Source organism: Salvelinus fontinalis, chromosome 34 (assembly GCF_029448725.1).
Source record: "Salvelinus fontinalis isolate EN_2023a chromosome 34, ASM2944872v1, whole genome shotgun sequence".
NCBI classification, from domain to species: Eukaryota; Metazoa; Chordata; class Actinopteri; order Salmoniformes; family Salmonidae; genus Salvelinus; species Salvelinus fontinalis.
The window spans coordinates 23,722,608-23,743,914 of record NC_074698.1 but is presented as its reverse complement, the minus strand read 5'-3'; the positions used below and the strand labels follow the sequence as shown (position 1 = coordinate 23,743,914).

At 43.8% G+C, this 21,307-nt stretch overlaps 1 protein-coding gene across 1 annotated transcript in view; it reads right to left on the bottom strand.

Moving 5' to 3' along the window:
• Nucleotides 1–8,376: 8,376 nt before the first annotated feature.
• Nucleotides 8,377–21,307, bottom strand: part of LOC129833536 (phospholipid phosphatase 3-like) — a 43,716-nt gene continuing 30,785 nt past the window's right edge. Inside the window, exons 2-6 of the mRNA XM_055898203.1 lie at nucleotides 16,573–16,730; nucleotides 15,988–16,274; nucleotides 15,486–15,543; nucleotides 13,653–13,829; nucleotides 8,377–10,331 (exon numbers count right to left, since the gene is read on the bottom strand). Coding sequence (XP_055754178.1) covers nucleotides 10,230–10,331; nucleotides 13,653–13,829; nucleotides 15,486–15,543; nucleotides 15,988–16,274; nucleotides 16,573–16,730 — 782 coding nt within the window. The 3' untranslated portion in view covers nucleotides 8,377–10,229. The remainder of the gene's footprint in view (nucleotides 10,332–13,652; nucleotides 13,830–15,485; nucleotides 15,544–15,987; nucleotides 16,275–16,572; nucleotides 16,731–21,307) is intronic.

The following is a 21,307-nucleotide window of genomic DNA, read 5'->3' as shown; positions in this document are numbered from 1 at the left end:
GATATCATTATTACTGAAACAGGACCCAAGTGGTATATATAAAGATCCAGTCCATTTACAAAAATTGGAGACCTCTTACACTTCAGTGTTGTGATGCAAAAATCCTAGCAAAATGCTTGGCGCATAGAATAAAAAAAGTTTTGTCAGATATTATTCATCCTAATCAGACAGGTTTTTTACATGGACGATACATTGGAGATAATATAAGGCAAGTACTGGAAACAATGGAACACTATGAAATATCGGGGACACCAGGCCTGGTTTTCATAGCTGATTTTGAAAAGGCTTTTGATAAAGTACGACTGGAGTTTATATATAAATGCCTAGAATATTTCAATTTTGGGGAATCTCTTATAAAATGGGTAAAAATTATGTATAGTAACCCTAGGTGTAAAATAGTAAATAATGGCTACATCTCAGAAAGTTTTAAACTATCTAGAGGAGTAAAACAAGGTTGTCCACTATCGGCATATCTATTTATTATTGCCATCGAAATGTTAGCTGTTAAAATTAGATCAAACAATAATATTAAGGGATTAGAAATCCAGGGCCTAAAAACTAAGGTGTCATTGTACGCTGATGATTCATGTTTTCTTTTAAAACCACAACTAGAAACTCTCCACGGCCTCTTAGAGGATCTAGATACATTTGCTATCCTCTCTGGATTAAAACCAAATTATGATAAATGTACCATATTACGTATTGGATCACTAAAAAATACACATTTTACATTGCCATGTAGTTTACCAATTAAATGGTCTGACGGTGATGTGGACATACTCGGTATACAAATCCCAAAAGAAAGAAATGATCTCACTCCAATAAATTTTTATAGAAAGTTAGCAAAAATAGATAAGATCTTGCTACCATGGAAAGGAAAATACCTGTCTATTTGTGGGAAAATCACCCTGATTAACTCTTTAATCATATCACAGTTTACCTATTTGCTTATGGTTTTGCCTACACCTAGTGACCTGCTTTTTAAATTATATGAACAAAAAATATTCAATTTTATTTGGAACGGCAAGCCAGATAAAATTAAAAGGGCCTATTTATATAACGAATATGAATTCGGAGGGCAGAAATTATTAAATATTAAAGCATTAGACCTCTCACTAAAGGCATCAGTCATACAAAAGTTATACTTAAATCCAAACTGGTTCTCTAGTAGATTGGTACGAATGTCTCATCCTATGTTCAAGAAGGGCCTTTTTCCCTTTATTCAGATTACACCTGCTCACTTTCGGTTGCTTGAAAAGGAAATAATTTCCAAAATATCTTTATTTTTTAAACAAGCCTTAGAAAGTTGGTTGCAATTTCAGTTTAATCCACCTGAAAGGACGGAACAAATAGTACAACAAATCTTGTGGTTAAATTCAAATATAGTAATTGATAAAAAAAACTGTATTTATCGAAGAAATGTTTAAAAAAGGTATAATTTTTGTGAATGATATCATAAATAGGACTGGTGGAGTAATGTCACACATGCAGCTAACACAGACATATGGAAATGTCTGCTCTACCCAAAATTACAACCAATTAATTGCGGCATTACCACAAAAATGGAAGAGGCAGGTGGAAGGGGATAAAAGTAAGGAACTTGTATGTCGTCCTTATATTAAAGAACATAAATGGTTAAAGAAAAGTGTGATAAATAAAAACATATACCAATTTCATTTAAGGACCAAAAAACTTAGAGCTGTGCCATATAAATTGCAAAATAGTTGGGAAGAGATTTTCGATGTACCCATTCCATGGCACATGGTTTATGAATTGATACGCAAAACAACGCCGGATTCAAAACTTCGAATTTTTCAATTTAAATTATTGTACAAAATTCTTGCAACTAATAGAATGTTATATATATGGGGGATACAATCTTCCCAGCTCTGTAGATTCTGCTGTGAGGAGGCAGAGTCATTAGACCATTTATTTTGGTATTGTCCGCATGTAGCTCGTTTTTGGTCACAGGTCCAGGAATGGTTGAAGAATTGCAACATTTGCGTAGAACTAACGCTACAGATAGCAATACTGGGGGATTTGAAAAGCCATAGTCAATCAATCAATAATATAATAATTATTTTAGCAAAAATGTTTATTTTTAATTTACAATCCGTGGAAGCTATGAGAATAGGAAGATTCAAATCTTTTGTGAAGCATCACAGCACAGTTGAAAAATATATGGCAAATAAAAATCCGAAATGGATGATGTTGGAAGATAGATGGGAAAGGTTGAGTGGAGCTGAAGGGTGGGACTAATAACAAGATAAACAATGTAGGGCATACGGGATCTGTGAAATGTGTATAGGTGCGGAGCTATTGTGAAATAGCATAGTTACAAGTGGAAATCAAACTGGATGGACAACAGAAATAGAGGAAGGACTAAGAACAAACAAGAGAGAACTATTATAAAGTAGACTGTGTCTGTAAAATGTGTATAAGATGTATAAATTGAAGGTAAAAACAGAAATGTTTATCAGTTTACTCCAATTGGGGGATCGGTGGTAGGGTTTGCGGGGAATAATAATAAAGGTATACTCTTTAAAAAAGTATGTATGTCTATGTAGGTATGTGTATGTATATATGTGTATATGTATGCATACGTGAATGGATATATATATTTACCCCCAAAAATATGGGGGATTGGAAATGATGCAGACAATTACATTGGAAGCAACATTCTTTCCGCAATATTAAGCTGATCCACCCCCCAGAAAAAAAAAAAAAAAAAAAACAGTACCGCTAAGCCATTATGTCAATGTCAACTACATAATTGTTTGCAGACCGCAACATTCTCTAAAATGGACTGGTCTAGTGTCAACTCATCGCTGGCAGACTGCAGATGAATAAGTGCAGAGAAATGGAGAACTGCAGAGCAGATACATGTGTTACTCTACATGGCTCTTCAGCCTCTATAAACAGACCCTGGATGTGTCTCAAATGCACCCTATTCCCTACCTAGTGCACTACTTTTGGCCTGGGCCTTGGGGAATGGGGTGCCATTTGAGATACAGGCACTGAGTGTCATGTCATGATAACATGTCAGAGTGTGAGGGAGTGTGAGGCTCTGTGGACTGACCCTGACCCTGGGACCCAGATGGTTGGTTTGTCTCTCCTCCCTCGTCCCTGACACCTCACTATTACTTACCATGCTTTCACTCTCCAGCCCTTGTTATCACATTCCAATCTGTCCTTAACGACCCACAATGCCTGGCGTATAGTATATACACACAAGCATGCATGCACTTGAGTATGTAAACACAAACACACACCCACAGCCATGCAGACACATACACACACACCCACCCACCAGGCATGTAGTCTCTCATCCTTCAGTCCGTACAGTATAAACACGTTGCTTGATATCTCTATCAACATGGTGTCTTGTCTCTGTCCTACAGATAACATTGTTTTTTAGCTCCATGTTTTGTCACAGTCCAACACATTCCTTAGGAACCATTAGACATTCTTACCTGTCAGACTAATCTAGCTGTTTATGTTCATGTGTGTACTGAGGGGGCAAAGTGGCCCCAATAACCTTGACATAGATAGTGGTAGCACTTGATAGCATACCACCCTCAGGGTAATGTACCCGGCAATGTTCTGTTTCACACCGTCAAACACTGTAAAATAACATCCACACATTGAGCAGCCATATACATCCGACAGAATGACTTCCAGGTAGGTAAATAGGGGCCTGTGGTGTTATTCACCGTCCTCAGTGTTAGGCTGTGTTTATTAGACATCCCGGGCCCCAAGGGCCACAACTGCTGCCATGCAACAATATTTGAAATAGAGATTATTTACATATCAAATAGTGAAATGCTAGATATAGGTTACAATCCTTCTTAAGTTTAAAGGCTTGGCAGCGAACAGGAAAGGCAATACTATAGTCCGTCTTTCCTGCTGCATACTTTAGTATTGTTTGGGCTGGCACAGCAGCCATGTCCAAAAATGTGTTTTGAGAAGCTGCTAAATTGATTATGTTGAGATTGGATATTTTTTACCAGTCTGTCTCACGCACAAATTAAACATTCAACGGTGGGATCCAAATATGCAAAGAAAACTGCAACTTCACTCATCAATATTCAACGATTACAAAGGCTCCCCCTCCACCCCGCCTTGGGTCCATCCTTAACAAAACGGCTATCCTGGAGGCGGTGTGGCTGTGCCCAAATGCCCACGCTATGATACTATCCCCATCAGATATATCATAGTTATACAGGTGTGGACTCTGAGGCATGTGGTTGTCCAGTGGGTTGAGTATGCAGGTGGGGTGTGTGATGCTACATGTCTGAGACTACACACACACCATCTGCAGTTTCCACGTCACACTAATTGCCATCGCAGACCTGACGTACGTCCACCCGCAGGGCTCGAAAAGCTATTTCTGTCACCGTTTGGCGTGTTCTCTTCTCTTTCTGCATACCAAATGATCTGGCCTGGTCTAATCCCCTCGGTGCAACATGATGAAGGCAGATATATCTAGCGCTGCGTTGCTGGAGCAGAGAGACTAATGCCTTTCACAGGCCTGTATCAGGAGTCAGGACACATGTGCCCGCTCTGCTCTGCTCTCCAGTCTCAGGTCTTAATGGCTGCAGCCAAAGCATTCCCAAACTGTCATTACTGGGATAGATGGAGTATATGGAGGAATATTCAGTCTAATGTCGCTGAGCAGCAGCAGGTCTCAACTCAAGCATACTAAAGAGCCCATTAATCCCTTCTAATTCTATCAAGAATTGAGCTGCAGAGGGATAAGAACCCCACTAAGTTCCAATCCAGAGGCTATGTCTGTAATGCCATGGAGACCGACCCTGGGAGAAAAGATTATATGCAAAGAAGAAATAGCTCCTCTTTCTCCACTGTTGATTCAATGTACAACATTAAGCTGCTTGAAACTGTGCCTTATTATGAGAAGTATTTGGCGGACTATAGAAGTTTCTTGGTCATTACATTACCAGAAAGAAGCCCTCAAAGGAAGCCTGGTGGGGGAGTTTTAAATGCCTGGGTGATGTTATCCCATCTGATAGTTTGATAGGCAGACAGCAGGTATGATACAGGTGTCCTCTCCACCTCCACTAGACAGGTATGCAGGTGAGCTACGTGCCCGTCTGTCTGCCTGCCAGCCTGCCTGCAGTAGCAACCCATCACAGGGTTCCCTCCCTCCACACCATTGATTCTGATCGCCCGCCGTAACATCCGCCCATGGAACTATTCTGTTTTTAGACCTGTACTTTATCTGAAAACAAATGTCTTATCAAACGAATTCCCCAGCCCTAAGTATGGGGAGGAGGGAGAAAGTGGTTTATTTTCTTCAGAATGGAGTGTGGAGACGGTAATGTGTTTTACAGGCTGAGATTAGGGCTCAATCAGCCTCATCTAAAGGACCACAGGCCAGCTGGAGCTACTGTTGTATGTGTATACTAAACTACAGCCACAACTCACACAGTGGAGAGGGCTGGAACGAGTGGGACCTTTCAGATAGACAGGACACACGCCTCAGTTAGTCTGGCCTCTCTGCTCTATGGACTGGAGGGAATATCGGCCTCCTCTTGTTAATCGCATTCATTTGAACAAGCTCAAAGGGTCACCAAGGAAGACATCTATGGAGCAATCAAGATGTCATGTTTGAAAGGCAGTGCTGTAAGCTTAGTAGAGCACCTACTCTTCTCTCCTGTTCACCCAAAAAGAAAACACACACACAATGATGACCTAGACAAAAACAGATAGACAACAACATCTTCACAAGCGCAGGCATTTACAGTGCTAAGGAATTAAATGTGTCTCTGAGTAACAGTATTGACACAAAACAGGCCTGACAACCACCGTCACATTCCTTCCCAGACCGAAGCCCCACACCCAAATCCCTCCTCCCTCTCTCCCCGTCCCCACTGCAACTGCTCCATTACTCCTTCCCTTCATTACTGAACCCCAGCTTCCCCCGTCCCCACTGCCAACTGCTCCATTACTCCTTCCCTTCATTACTGAACCCCAGCTTCCCCCATCACCCCGTCCCCACTGCCAACTGCTCCATTACTCCATCCCTTCATTACTGAACCCCGGCTTCCCCCGTCCCCACTGCCAACTGCTCCATTACTCCTTCCCTTCATTACTGAACCCCAGCTTCCCCCGTCACCCCGTCCCCACTGCCAACTGCTCCATTACTCCTTCCCTTCATTACTGAACCCCAGCTTCCCCCGTCACCCCGTCCCCACTGCCAACTGCTCCATTACTCCTTCCCTTCATTACTGAACCCCGGCTTCCCCCGTCACCCCGTCCCCACTGCCAACTGCTCCATTACTCCTTCCCTTCATTACTGAACCCCGGCTTCCCCCGTCACCCCTTCCCCACTGCCAACTGCTCCATTACTCCTTCCCTTCATTACTGAACCCCGGCTTCCCCCGTCACCCCGTCCCCACTGCCAACTGCTCCATTACTCCTTCCCTTCATTACTGAACCCCGGCTTCCCCCGTCACCCCGTCCCCACTGCCAACTGCTCCATTACTCCATCCCTTCATTACTGAACCCCAGCTTCCCCCGTCACCACGTCCCCACTGCCAAGTGCTCCATTACTCCTTCCCTTCATTACTGAAACCCAGCTTCCCCCGTCCCCACTGCCAACTGCTCCATTACTCCTTCCCTTCATTACTGAACCCCAGCTTCCCCCATCACCCCGCCCCCACTGCCAACTGCTCCATTACTCCTTCCCTTCATTACTGAACCCCGGCTTCCCCCGTCACCCCGTCCCCACTGCCAACTGCTCCATTACTCCTTCCCTTCATTACTGAACCCCAGCTTCCCCCATCACCCCGTCCCCACTGCCACCTGCTCCATTACTCCTTCCCTTCATTACTGAACCCCAGCTTCCCCCGTCACCCCGTCCCCACTGCCAACTGCTCCATTACGGCTTCCCTTCATTACTGAACCCCGGCTTCCCCCGTCACCCCGTCCCCACTGCCAACTGCTCCATTACTCCATCCCTTCATTACTGAACCCCAGCTTCCCCCGTCACCCCGCCCCCACTGCCAACTGCTCCATTACTCCTTCCCTTCATTACTGAACCCCAGCTTCCCCCGTCCCCACTGCCAACTGCTCCATTACTCCTTCCCTTCATTACTGAACCCCAGCTTCCCCCATCACCCCGTCCCCACTGCCACCTGCTCCATTACTCCTTCCCTTCATTACTGAACCCCAGCTTCCCCCGTCACCCCGTCCCCACTGCCAACTGCTCCATTACTCCTTCCCTTCATTACTGAACCCCAGCTTCCCCCGTCCCCACTGCCAACTGCTCCATTACTCCTTCCCTTCATTACTGAACCCCAGCTTCCCCCGTCACCCCGTCCCCACTGCCAACTGCTCCATTACTCCTTCCCTTCATTACTGAACCCCGGCTTCCCCCGTCACCCCGTCCCCACTGCCAACTGCTCCATTACTCCTTCCCTTCATTACTGAACCCCAGCTTCCCCGTCACGCCTTCCCCACTGCCAACTGCTCCATTACTCCATCCCTTCATTACTGAACCCCAGCTTCCCCCATCACCCCGTCCCCACTGCCACCTGCTCCATTACTCCTTCCCTTCATTACTGAACCCCAGCTTCCCCCGTCACCCCGTCCCCACTGCCAACTGCTCCATTACTCCTTCCCTTCATTACTGAACCCCGGCTTCCCCCGTCACCACTGCCAACTGCTCCATTTCTCCTTCCCTTCATTACTGAAACCCAGCTTCCCCCGTCAACCCGTCCCCACTGCCAACTGCTCCATTACTCCTTCCCTTCATTACTGAACCCCAGCTTCTCCCTTCATCCCGTTCTTCCGCTGCATGCCAGCCCTCCCCTTTCCTCACCTCCATACACACCCATTACTGCAGCCTTCCTTTCTCACTCTGATCTCAACTGCCTTTTATTCTCCTCATTCAGCCAGGAAGTGGATTGGAAAAGAAAGAGAATAAATAAAAAGGCCTCCACCTCCCCAGCCCACTATCTAGCCAGGCATCGCCATGGCAGCATGATCCCCAAAAAGCCCAGCGCGCTCTGCTGCACTCCAAAAGGATTGAAAGAGAGGGGGAGGTAGAGAAGGGATGGAGAAAGGAGAGCGGGGTGGTGGAGGGAGAAAGTAGGTGTGTTCTTTCCCAGTCAGAAACTTGAGGTGAAGTCACTTGTGACTTTGGAATTCAATATTTTTTGTTGCTCTCGGTTTCACCTCTAACTTCTCCTGAACTAAGCTTGAACTTACTTACTGGTCATGTGTGTGTGACGAACAACTGATTCTTTACTCTGTTGAGCACATAAACAGTCAGATGACAAACATTGTTTCTGTGTGGAAAGAAAACAAGTGTGTGAGACCTTTTAAGGAATATCAGTGGACAATAGGAGGTCAAAAGATTCAACATTCATTTTATTGGTTTGTTTTTTTGAGTACAGTGGTTATTTTCAGCCATTCTGGCATTCACAGAGAAAACAAAAAACACAAAACTGGAAACAAGAAATAGCTTTCTGATAATAGCTCTGGCTCAGTATAGTCGTTATGACAATAACAACAACTCTGCGTACCTGATCAACAACACAGACACATAACACATAAACGTGAAAAAACTGTCCAAAAATGGCACTAATAATACTTTTGAAATTCTGTGTGGTTTATAAAAAGGACATATCTATTTACATTCAATTTGATTCATTATCATTTGGAAAAAAACTAAAACATATACCGTATGAGAGTGACATATTAAGAGAAATAAAACACTGATTATTCAAACTTGAGATAAAATATATATAATAGCAATTAGAGTAGGTTCCATTATGTAGTTCAAGTGCTATTAATAGGAATATACAGGAGACCTCTGCCATAGGCAACACGAGGCAGCCATTTTGGCTCCCCTGTGAGAGTGGCATAACTCAAGGTGCAGCTCAGAGGTCAGGGTAATAGGTCAAAGGTTACAGGGCTCAGTCATAGCTCCGCCTCTGAGACACAGTAATAAGTGGTTAGTACAGAGTACAGACATGGAAAAGCGTGGGAGTGAAGGGGAGGGGACGTAACCTGGGCAAAGCAGATTTCCACCCTATCACTCCTGGGTAACTAAAGTTAAGATAAGATACTTGGTTTAATACAAAGTGTTCTATTTTGTCTTTGTCCATGACATCCTCTACTAGTTGCTGTGGAGTTAGAGGGTGAAGGATGGAGAGGGTACTGGTAAAGAGGGCACACAAGGCCAGTGCTTGTTCCTTATTTGGTTGCCAGGATTTGTCACTCCATGCAGCGCTGTTGTTCCGTGTAGAGGTCTGAAATAACAGTTCAGTTCTGACTGTCTCGTTTCACACAATGAGACATCCACAGAATTAGAGTCAGGTGACGTCAATGAGACATCCACAGAATTAGAGTCAGGTGACGTCAATGAGACATCCACAGAATTAGAGTCAGGGGACGTCAATGAGACATCCACAGAATTAGAGTCAGGTGACATCAATGAGACATCCACAGAATTAGAGTCGGGGAACGTCAATGAGACATCCACAGAATTAGAGTCAGGGGACGTCAAGCTGATGATATCATCATCCAGGCTGGTCAGAGGATGACCAACGAAGTGACGACCAATGAAGATAATTTAGAGACACTGACCGACCGTGTGTTTGTGAGAGCTAACCTAATGCACTGCCCACTAACCACCATCACATTTAAAACATATTCTACTTAGAACAGGAACAAATCATTATCATTAGCAGCTTCATCTACGACTCTCATTTGAAAAATAGAAACATTTGTCGTTTTTCGAATACAAAAATATCTGTAAAATTACTATGCATATCTCCATGTGGACGGGCTGTACTCTACAGTGATTTGGTGTGTGTGTGTGTGTGTGTGTGTGTGTGTGTGTGTGTGTGTGTGTGTGTGTGTGTGTGTGTGTGTGTGTGTGTGTCTGTGTGTGTCTGTGTGTGTGTGTGTGTGTGTGTTAGATGGTAGTGTGTGTTAGTGAGAGAGAGGTGGCACTGCGTGTGTGTGCGTGTCTTGACGTATTCATCAGAGCATGTGTGTACTTGCTAGAACGCTCTTTACCTGCTCTACCTCTTATCTCATCCCCCTTCCTTTTCACACACTTTCTCTCCCTCCCTGTCCCTCCATGTGCTGCTCACCTCTGCTATCTGACTGTCTCTCCCTCTCTCTCTCTTTCTGTCTTTTCTCCCATCCCCCATTCGTCCAGGTAGGTGAGGAGGGGTGTGTTGGGGCAGGTGTTGCTAGCAGACGGTCTGTTGGCTGGACAGGGGGCTCTCCAGAGACATGCTGGTGGGAGACAGGTCTGGACGGTTGTTCTTAAACATGGAGGAAATATAGAAGGCCTGGAGAGACACAGATAAAACACTGTCCGTCAAACACGGATACATAGAGAAGGAACACTGTCCGTCAAACACGGATACATAGAGATGGAACACTGTCCGTCAAACACAGATACATAGAGATGGAACACTGTCCGTCAAACACGGATACATAGAGATGGAACACTGTCCGTCAAACACAGATACATAGAGATGGAACACTGTCCGTCAAACACGGATACATAGAGATGGAACACTGTCCGTCAAACACGGATACATAGAGATGGAACACTGTCCGTCAAACACAGATACATAGAGATGGAACACTGTCCGTCAAACACAGATACATAGAGATGGAACACTGTCCGTCAAACATAAATACATAGAGATGGAACACTGTTCGTCAAACACAGATACATAGAGATGGAACACTGTCCGTCAAACACAGATACATAGAGATGGAACACTGTCCGTCAAACACGAATACATAGAGATGGAACACTGTCCGTCAAACACTGATACATAGAGATGGAACACTGTCCGTCAAACACTGATACATAGAGATGGAACACTGTCCGTCAAACACGGATACATAGAGATGGAACACTGTCCGTCAAACACGGATACATAGAGATGGAACACTGTCCGTCAAACACGGATACATAGAGATGCAACACTGTCCATCAAACACTGATACATAGAGATGGAGCACTGTCCGTCAAACACGGATACATAGAGATGGAACACTGTCTGTCAAACACAGATACATAGAGATGGAACACTGTCCGTCAAACACAGATACATAGAGATGGAACACTGTCCGTCAAACACAGATACATAGAGATGAAACACTGTCCGTCAAACACGGATACATAGAGATGCAACACTGTCCGTCAAACACGGATACATAGAGATGCAACACTGTCCATCAAACACTGATACATAGAGATGGAACACTGTCCGTCAAACACAGATACATAGAGATGGAACACTGACCGTCAAACAAAGATACATAGAGATGGAACACTGTCCATCAAACACGGATACATAGAGATGGAACAATGTCCGTCAAACACAGATACATAGAGATGGAACACTGTCCGTCAAACACGGATACATAGAGATGGAACACTGTCCGTCAAACACTGATACATAGAGATGGAACACTGTCCGTCAAACACTGATACATAGAGATGGAACACTGTCCGTCAAACACGGATACATAGAGATGGAACACTGTCCGTCAAACACGGATACATAGAGATGGAACACTGTCCGTCAAACACGGATACATAGAGATGCAACACTGTCCATCAAACACTGATACATAGAGATGGAGCACTGTCCGTCAAACACGGATACATAGAGATGGAACACTGTCTGTCAAACACAGATACATAGAGATGGAACACTGTCCGTCAAACACAGATACATAGAGATGGAACACTGTCCGTCAAACACGGATACATAGAGATGCAACACTGTCCGTCAAACACGGATACATAGAGATGCAACACTGTCCATCAAACACTGATACATAGAGATGGAACACTGTCCGTCAAACACAGATACATAGAGATGGAACACTGACCGTCAAACAAAGATACATAGAGATGGAACACTGTCCATCAAACACGGATACATAGAGATGGAACACTGTCCGTCAAACACGGATACATAGAGATGGAACACTGTCCGTCAAACACACAAAGGCAACCAAGAGAATCCATCAAACATAAGACATATATCCCAACCGCCAGAGAGACTGGTTATACTGCTCAGCCTGACCCAGATGAGATCCCACCATATAGGGACTGAATGAGACAAATATAGATTATATAGTCAGATAGATAAATACAGATTATACAGACAGATAGATAAATACATATTGTATAGTCAGATAGATAAATACAGATTATACAGGCAGATAGATAAATACAGATTATACAGACAGATAGATAAATCCAGATTATACAGGCAGATAGATAAATACAGATTATACAGACAGATAGATAAATACAGATTATACAGGCAGATAGATAAATACAGATTATATAGTCAGATAGATAAATACAGATTATACAGACAGATAGATAAATACAGATTATACAGGCAGATAGATAAATACAGATTATATAGTCAGATAGATAAATACAGATTATACAGGCAGATAGATAAATACAGATTATACAGCCAGATAAATAAATACAGATTATACAGGCAGATAGATAAATACAGATTATATAGGCAGATAGATAAATACAGATTGTATAGTCAGATAGATAAATACAGATTATACAGGCAGATAGATAAATACAGATTATATAGGCAGATAGATAAATACGGATTGTATAGTCAGATAGATAAATACAGATTATACAGGCAGATAGATAAATACAGATTATACAGCCAGATAAATAAATACAGATTATACAGGCAGATAGATAAATACAGATTATATAGGCAGATAGATAAATACAGATTGTATAGTCAGATAGATAAATACAGATTATACAGGCAGATAGATAAATACAGATTATATAGTCAGATAGATAAATACAGATTATACAGGCAGACAGATAAATACAGATTATACAGGCAGATAGATAAATACAGATTATACAGGCAAATAAATAAATACAGATTATACAGGCAGAAAGATAAATACAGATTATATAGGCAGATAGATAAATACAGATTGTATAGTCAGATAGATACATACAGATTATACAGGCAGATAGATAAATACAGATTATATAGGCAGATAGATAAATACAGATTATATAGTCAGATAGATAAATACAGATTATATAGTCAGATAGATAAATACAGATTATATAGGCAGATAGATAAATACAGATTATATAGGCAGATAGATAAATACAGATTGTATAGTCAGATAGATAAATACAGATTATACAGGCAGATAGATAAATACAGATTATATAGGCAGATAGATAAATACAGATTATACAGGCAAATAAATAAATACAGATTATACAGCCAGATAGATAAATACAGATTGTATAGTCAGATAGATAAATACAGATTGTATAGTCAGATAGATAAATACAGATTATACAGTCAGATAGATAAATACAGATTATACAGACAGATAGATAAATACAGATTGTATAGTCAGATAGATAAATACAGATTATATAGGCAGATAGATAAATACAGATTGTACAGGCAGATGGATAGGACATGTCATTGTTTAGGCAGGCATGGTTGACATTATTTCATCCTGTAAACCTGACTGACATAGGAGATCATACATCAACACATTTGTTCCCAATCCCACAGCTCCATAGAGCCAGAGGGAGGGGAGGGACAGACACTTACCACCCAGTAGGCGGTGAGGCCTCCCTGGATGAAGCCGGTGATCACGTCGGTGGGGTGGTGGCGGTAGTCGGAGATGCGGCTCAGCCCGGTGTACACGGCTATCATCACCAGCAGGAACTGCAGCAGCGGGCGCAGCAGACGAGCCCCTCGCCATGACAACCGTGCCTGCAGGTAGAACTGGAGAAGGAGAGCAGCGTCACATGATCAGAACCTTCAAATATGAGAAGTGTGTGTGTGTGTGCAGGCACTCTCATGCATTTTTGCATGCGTCTGTGTGTGTGCATAAACTGCAACGTAGTTCGTTCTTTCCACAGTGATCTGGTCACATGGTACATTAACCTCAGTTAACACACACACGTCTAGAGGGTGAGGAAGAGGACCTGGCATTAGTCCATCCACACTGGGCTCAGCACCCTAATAAACCTCTCCTCCATCTCATCTTTCCCTCCAGGCCCCATCATTACTACAGTAGAGGAGGAGTGTCAGTCAGGGACCAGACAGAGACTGACTGGGGGGTCAGGGGTTAACTGTAGAGATGCATGGTGCTGTTTCTGAGGTGACTGCTGCCTGGGCCTGTCACTGGAACATGTGGAACGTATTCCTCCGGAGGGGAGCTGGTTAGGGGGGTTGGCTCACTCTGACTGGAAGCAGGTGTCAGTCTTCTTGCCCTCCAACCCCAGCAGCTGGCCCAGGGCCCTGGCTGCATGTCGCTGCAGGTCCCATGGATTCTAAAGGATACAGTCAGTCTGCAGTAGTAGTACTAGCTATTCGCCAGGAAGCCACAGACGAGATGGAGGGGAGAGAGAGGGAGAAGAGGAGACAGAATGAAGAATGAGGCCCCCTGTTTTTCTCAGGACACTCAACTGCTCTCAATGCCTCACTCTCTTTCTCTCCCTCTTTCTCTCTGTCCCTTTCTGATAAGTGGGGGTGAGGAGGGGAGGGGTGAGGAGGGGAGGACCCGAGAAATCTATTAACAATGTTTTTGAATGGTGAATCCTATCCTTTTATCAGATTGAAATTGAATGAGTTTCATATATATTTCCCGTAAATAGTTTTGCGATTATTCCAGCCATATTCCGGACCATTGGAGACTTAATGAAGTGGAGGAATTCCATTTAGAATGTGAATGAATACATTATGGGAACAAATGCTTGAGCCATGATGGGCTTTTGTCTTCCTCTGTCATTTCTCACCCTACAATGTGTTCCTCACCAATGGTCCAGTAGAGAGAGAGAGAGAGAGAGAAAGAGAGAGAGAGAGAGAGAGAGGGAGGAGGGTTCTCTTGTTGAAAGAAGCCTGTCGATCTCTCAGCAGCCCCCCCCCCCCCCCAAACCCCAAACAAGGAGTGCTCTGTCTGCTCTCCATCTCTCCCTCTATTCATGTTCCCTGTGGAAAACTTCCTCCCTCTCCCTTTTCATTTCAGGCAGGACGGTTTTTGAAAAGTTGCCTTTCTCAGAGTTTGCATGTACAATGTGTGTATGCGAGTGTGTTTGAATGACTGAGTGTTTGTGAGTATGGGTGTGAGTGAGTGTGCACTCCATCTCTACAGGGACAAAGTGTCCAATATTTTCTTTCATAATTACAGTGAAAGTTAAAACTGTCAAAGATCATTCTTTCCTTCATTCAACTAATCTGTAGTAATCCCAGCTAAAGCAGGTGACTTCAAGTGTATAAACGTTACTTGGCAGGTGTGTTGTTCTTTGTCGCCACAGGCACGTGCAAGTGTGTGTGTGTGTGTGTGTGTGTGTGTGTGTGTGTGTGTGTGTGTGTGTGTGTGTGTGTGTGTGTGTGTGTGTGTGTGTGTGTGTGTCTCCAATTGCCAGTGACACTTACCGCCAGGTAGAGCATGGTGTACATGGCAAAAGAGGAATGGCCAGAGAAAAAGGACTTCCTGAAAGATAAAGGGATAACAGGGATGTCATTCATTAACCCAGTTATCTAGTGTCGATATTGCTCCATCTCAATCTATGGTAATAAACATTCATACCAATAGTTTCTCACAAAGACAGACTTTCACTTTGACTAGACTAGTGGCGTTTGGGTCTATTACATCTCAATTCCAGTCAGTGCATGACTTTTCAGGATTGCATAACAATGGAAAAATCTCATATCCAATCCAACTGATAGGAATTGAGCTCGAATTGAGCCCAACTCTGATACACTGAAGCTTGATTCAGATTACAGGACCAACCACAACTGCACTGTGCTAGTTCTGATATTTATTTTCACATTGTCCTTTCCTGCACGGTTCCAGCAACTATGGTGGATGTGTAACCAGGCCAGCTCAGTTTGGCCCTATAGTGTGAATAGGGAAGGCGTCCCTCACGGTACTGACCTGGCCTCTTCCACCATCTTGTGTTTGGGCTGCCTGCAGGTGACCTGGGCCACGTAGGAGCCGGGGACGCAGTTGAGCGAGGCGTATGTCACGTTGCACACCGACAGGAAGTTAGGTCGCAGACGCCCCACGCTCAGCTTGGCCATGTTGGTCAGTGATTGGCCCACGCAGCAGCCAAACAGGAAGCTGCCCAGCTCCTTGTAGAGGCAGGAGACATAGCGGTTCCGCACGAAGGCCTGCGATTGCACCTCACAGAAACGAACCCGGTAACACTCGCCCAGCGCAATCTGGCCAGGGAAGAAGAGGAGGAGCAAGAGTTAGAATCAGTCCTCTTCGTAAAAAACCTGAGCTAGATACCGGTAGAGAAACGACGCTTTCACAACGTATTGTAAAAAATAAGGTTTTCTCAATGACCTGACTAAATAAAGGCTAAATATGGAATGGCTCATAAATACATCTACTTCCAGGTGAACCTCTTGTCTGCTTACAGTGAGTGTGTAAGAGGTGATAGTATGTCATGTGTATATACTCAGTAAGATCCTGTGTATATACTCAGTAAGTGGTGTGTTGTGTTGTGTGTCTCACCGTGAGGCCAGTGATGACGATGCCCCCAGCGATGAGCAGTGCGTCAGGGATGGCCTCTCTCTCCAGGTAGGGGTAGGTGATGCTCTGGTCCCCACAGAAGAAACCCCTCCGGTACGGAGTCACCGCCTTCAACTCACACGCAAAGAACGGGATGGAGGCTGGAGAGACAGAGAGAGAGAGGGGGGTTTTGACACAGTTATGAGGGAGATGAAGAGACAGAATAGGAAGAGGTAAAGAGAGGAAAAAATATGAGGAGTGTGTGTGTATGTATGTATGTATGTATGTATGTATGTATGTATGTGTGTGTGTGTGTGTGTGTGTGTGTGTGTGTGTGTGTGTGTGTGTGTGTGTGTGTGTGTGTGTGTGTGTGTGTGTGTGTGTGTGTGTGTGTGTGTGTGTGTGTGTGTGTGTGTGTGTGTGTGTGTGTGTGTGTGTGTGTGTGTGTGTGTGTGTGTGTGTGTGTGCGTGCGTGCGTGCGTGTGAAAAAAGTAAGAGTGACGCATCGCACAGTGAGCCAACACAAAGAGTTGTCAATGATCCTTGATCCTGTTTTATATGAGAAGGGTTTAGGAGACAGGATATAGGCCTGGGTGCAATCTGAGGAGGGGGTGGGTCTTAGGCCTGTCAGTCATCCACTGACTGGACTCAAGATCTCCCAAAGTATCTGGCATTCCTTACATACTGGAGCTCCACCAGAGAGGCTGGAGGAGGGGGAGACGAGAGAGAGACAGAGATGACAGTGCAGAATGAAGGATTATTCAGGATGAAAGGAGAACAGAGGATACTGAGAGTCTATTACACAGAAAATGACAAAGTGGTGAAAGCCAAAGGGTTTTACAGTAAACTAATAGCCAGGCTACAGTATAGACTACACCGTGACTGCAGAGACTTCCAATAGAAAGGGAATAGAGGTGTCTTTTGTTTCCAATTATAAGGGAATAGAAATAGTGTAGTGTGGCACAGAGACGCACAAGGAGCGTACAACATTAAACATTAACTACCACTGTATTGGCAGAATATTTATTAAATCAATGTAGTAACACATTACCTTCCTATTTTAAAGATTGTTAATACTGTATCAAGTTAATTTCCTAGTTGGCTAACCAATTAAAAGTTTGTGTGTAAGGAAGGTGTAAAGGAGGGTGGTCAAGGTCTGGCTTTCTTAAGCAAACACACCTTGCTGCAGCCTGCCCTGCTGCTGGTGAAAGTTCATTGGGTAAAGATTGTGCAACCTCGTTATGATACTGGCACCAGTCACACAGCAGGGAGGATGAAATCAAATCCAAGGCTAGATCTGAAATTAAATCTACACCACTATACTCACTCTGAACTTCCAAACTACCCTAGTTCCTCTCTCTGCTCCCCACAGCCCCTCTAGCCCATCATGTAGTCCCCTATCCCATGCCCCCATAGCCCTCTCCCCCATGGAACAGGGAGAGCATGGGACTAATGATTAACCTCTCCCTCATCATAGAGCCTGGAACTGGAACGGGCCCAGGCAAACACTGCTGCTGCCAGGAAATCTCAGAGAGACTACGTGACAGGAGGAGAGGACAACACACAGGCCATTAGAGACTGTAGATCAACAGTAGCAGACGGGAGTAGGACATGGCTCACTGACCTTCAGTGTGACTTTCTGTGACTTCAACAGGTTTCAGTCTACCTGCACTATATAACCATGAATACTCTGCAGATATATCTCACTCACAGTACCAGTCAGTCAATCATAAATACTACCAAAACAGATCCATACAGCCACCCTTCCAGCCCAAGACATACAGTTAAGAACCTACACACATATCAATGTACCTAAGGGCCAATACAATTTAGGAATGAAAACGAGGAAGTAGTGTAGCGTCATTGGCTTATAAGCAGGGTAAAGTTACTGTAGTATACAGCAAATGTCTGCTTGTGACCTTTGCTAATACTGGAAGTATGTGTTTGTCAGAGAGAAAGACCAAACACAGATAACGACATATCCTCTGGTTAAGAGAAGGCACGGGAGGGCCAGAAAGACAGAAGGAGGGAGGGAGAGGAGAGGGAAACACGTTGCAGGCAGATAGCAGAGGCTCTGACGACAGCAGAGAGAGAGAAGAGATAGACGAGGGGAGAGAGCGAGAGAAGAGAGAGACGAGGGGAGAGAGTGAGAGAAGAGAGAGATAGTGAAAACATCTCACCTGACCCTGATCTCTGCCTGATCTACTTCTCCTGCCAGAATCACATGCTCCTCATTTCAGACGCATTTAGACCACACACACACACACACACACACACACACACACACACACACACACACACACACATTGTACAAACACGTGCATGAAATACACACACGGCACACACATAAACACACCATGGCGTGCGACTTCAAGCTGCAGCCCTCTACAGAGCCTCTGACATCACGCAAGGGCCTAACTCCAGACCACCGTGGAAAAGCCAGATCTCTCCCAGAGAAGAGAGAGAGAGTGGCTGTCTGGAGTTGGTAAGGACCCAATACCATGACTCAGTACAAAGACAGAGATGAAGGTAAAGATGTTGTATATGCATCAGGAGGCCTTTCTTAGGTACTTAAAGGGGTAGATGAGGATTTTGGCAATGAGGCCCTTTATCTACTTTCCCAGAGACAGATGAACTTGTGGATATAGTTTGTGTGTATCTGCATGCAGTTTGAAGGAAGTTGTTAACTAGCGTTAGCAGCTTGTGAAACTACCTCTAAGTTCCTTCATACTGGACGCAGATACATACAAATGAAATCCACGAGTTCCTTCCACTCTGGGGAAGTAGATAACGGGCCTCATTGCCAAATTACCACTATCCCTTTACATTTCTTTGAAGGCCTTCCAGCTTCCTTTGATGAACTGACATGAATGAGACATGAATGTCTCCTGGTAGTGTGGGGTATGAAAAATGGGCCAACTTTGAGAACCTCCATCTCCTGAATGTTTTGGCATTCAGGTCCAAAAAAGTCCCTTTCTGACCACTTCCTACACGGGCAAACATGTATGAAAGGTTTTGTTCAAATCAAAAGGGGTGCAGTCAGAAAGGGACTGAAATCATATGGAACGGCCCAGAAGAAAGATGTGGTTCTCTTGACTCAAGCACACACTGACAAGGTCAGGGGCTGAAACCCTGTATAGGTTTTATAGCTTTGCTCTGAAAACACATGTCATGGTGGTGTCTACGCTTGGGCCATCCACCACAATAGGCTACTTCTTTACCACAATTATCTCTCTCTCTCTGTATCTGGGCCAGAGTTACGGTTATAATCAATGTTATTCTGGTTTGTCAGTCTGCTAATGGACAGTGTCTCCACTCCTGCCATAATAAAAGTGTGGGGCTGGTTGAGCCGTTAGCGTTGGATCCTCTAGTGTGTTTCTCACAGTAATGGGAGCCATCAACCACTCAGTAGGCAAACTATGACCGACCCTGTCAATGATGTATTGACCGCTCTGTAAATATGTGTGTGTTGTCATGTCCACATTTGTGTGTTAAAGTCCATAAACAGCACATTAGAGCTGCTGCCTATATACATAGACTTGAAATCACCGGCCACTTTAATAAATTGAACACTAGTCACTTTAATAATGTTTATATATGTTGCATTACTCATCTCATTGATATATACTGTATTCTATTGTACTGTATCTTAGTCTATGCCGCTCTGACATTGCTCATCCATATATTTATATATTCTTAATTCCCTTTCTTTACATAGATTTGTGTGTATTGAAATCGTTAGATGTTACTTGTTAGATATTACTGCACTGTTAGAGCTAGAAACACAAGCATTTCGCTACACCCGCAATAACATCTGCTAAATACGTGTATGTCACCAATAAAATTTGATTTGACAGCCTGGGCTCACATGGCCGGGACCCAACAACGCTCGCTTCCAGAGCTCCTCAAAATGCTACTCTAAAACAGTCCACAACAAAAAAAGGCCGCCAGTTTGCCACATACCACAAAACACATCTTATACAAACTTCCCAAACACACACCACTGTGAAACCATGGAGAACACACAGAACACATCTTATACAAACTTCCCAAAACACACACCACTGTGAAACCATGGAGAACAAACAGAACACATCTTATACAAACGTCCCAAACACACACCACTGTGAAACCATGGAGAACACACAAAACACATCTTATACAAACTTCCCAAACACACACCACTGTGAAACCATGGAGAACACACAAAACACATCTTATACAAACTTCCCAAACACACACCACTGTGAAACCATGGAGAACACACAAAACACATCTTATACAAACTTCCCAAACACACACCATTGTGAAACCATGGAGAACACACAAAACACATCTTATACAAACTTCCCAAACACACACCACTGTGAAACCATGGAGAACACACAAAACACATCTTATACAAACATCCCAAACACACACCACTGTGAAACCATGGAGAACACACAAAACACATCTTATACAAACTTCCCAAACACACACCACTGTGAAACCATGGAGAACACACAAAACACATCTTATACAAACATCCCAAACACACACCACTGTGAAACCATGGAGAACACACAAAACACATCTTATACAAACTTCCCAAACACACACCACTGTGAAACCATGGAGAACACACAAAACACATCTTATACAAACTTCCCAAACACACACCACTGTGAAACCATGGAGAACACACAAACACATCTTATACAAATGTCCCAAACACACACCACTGTGAAACCATGGA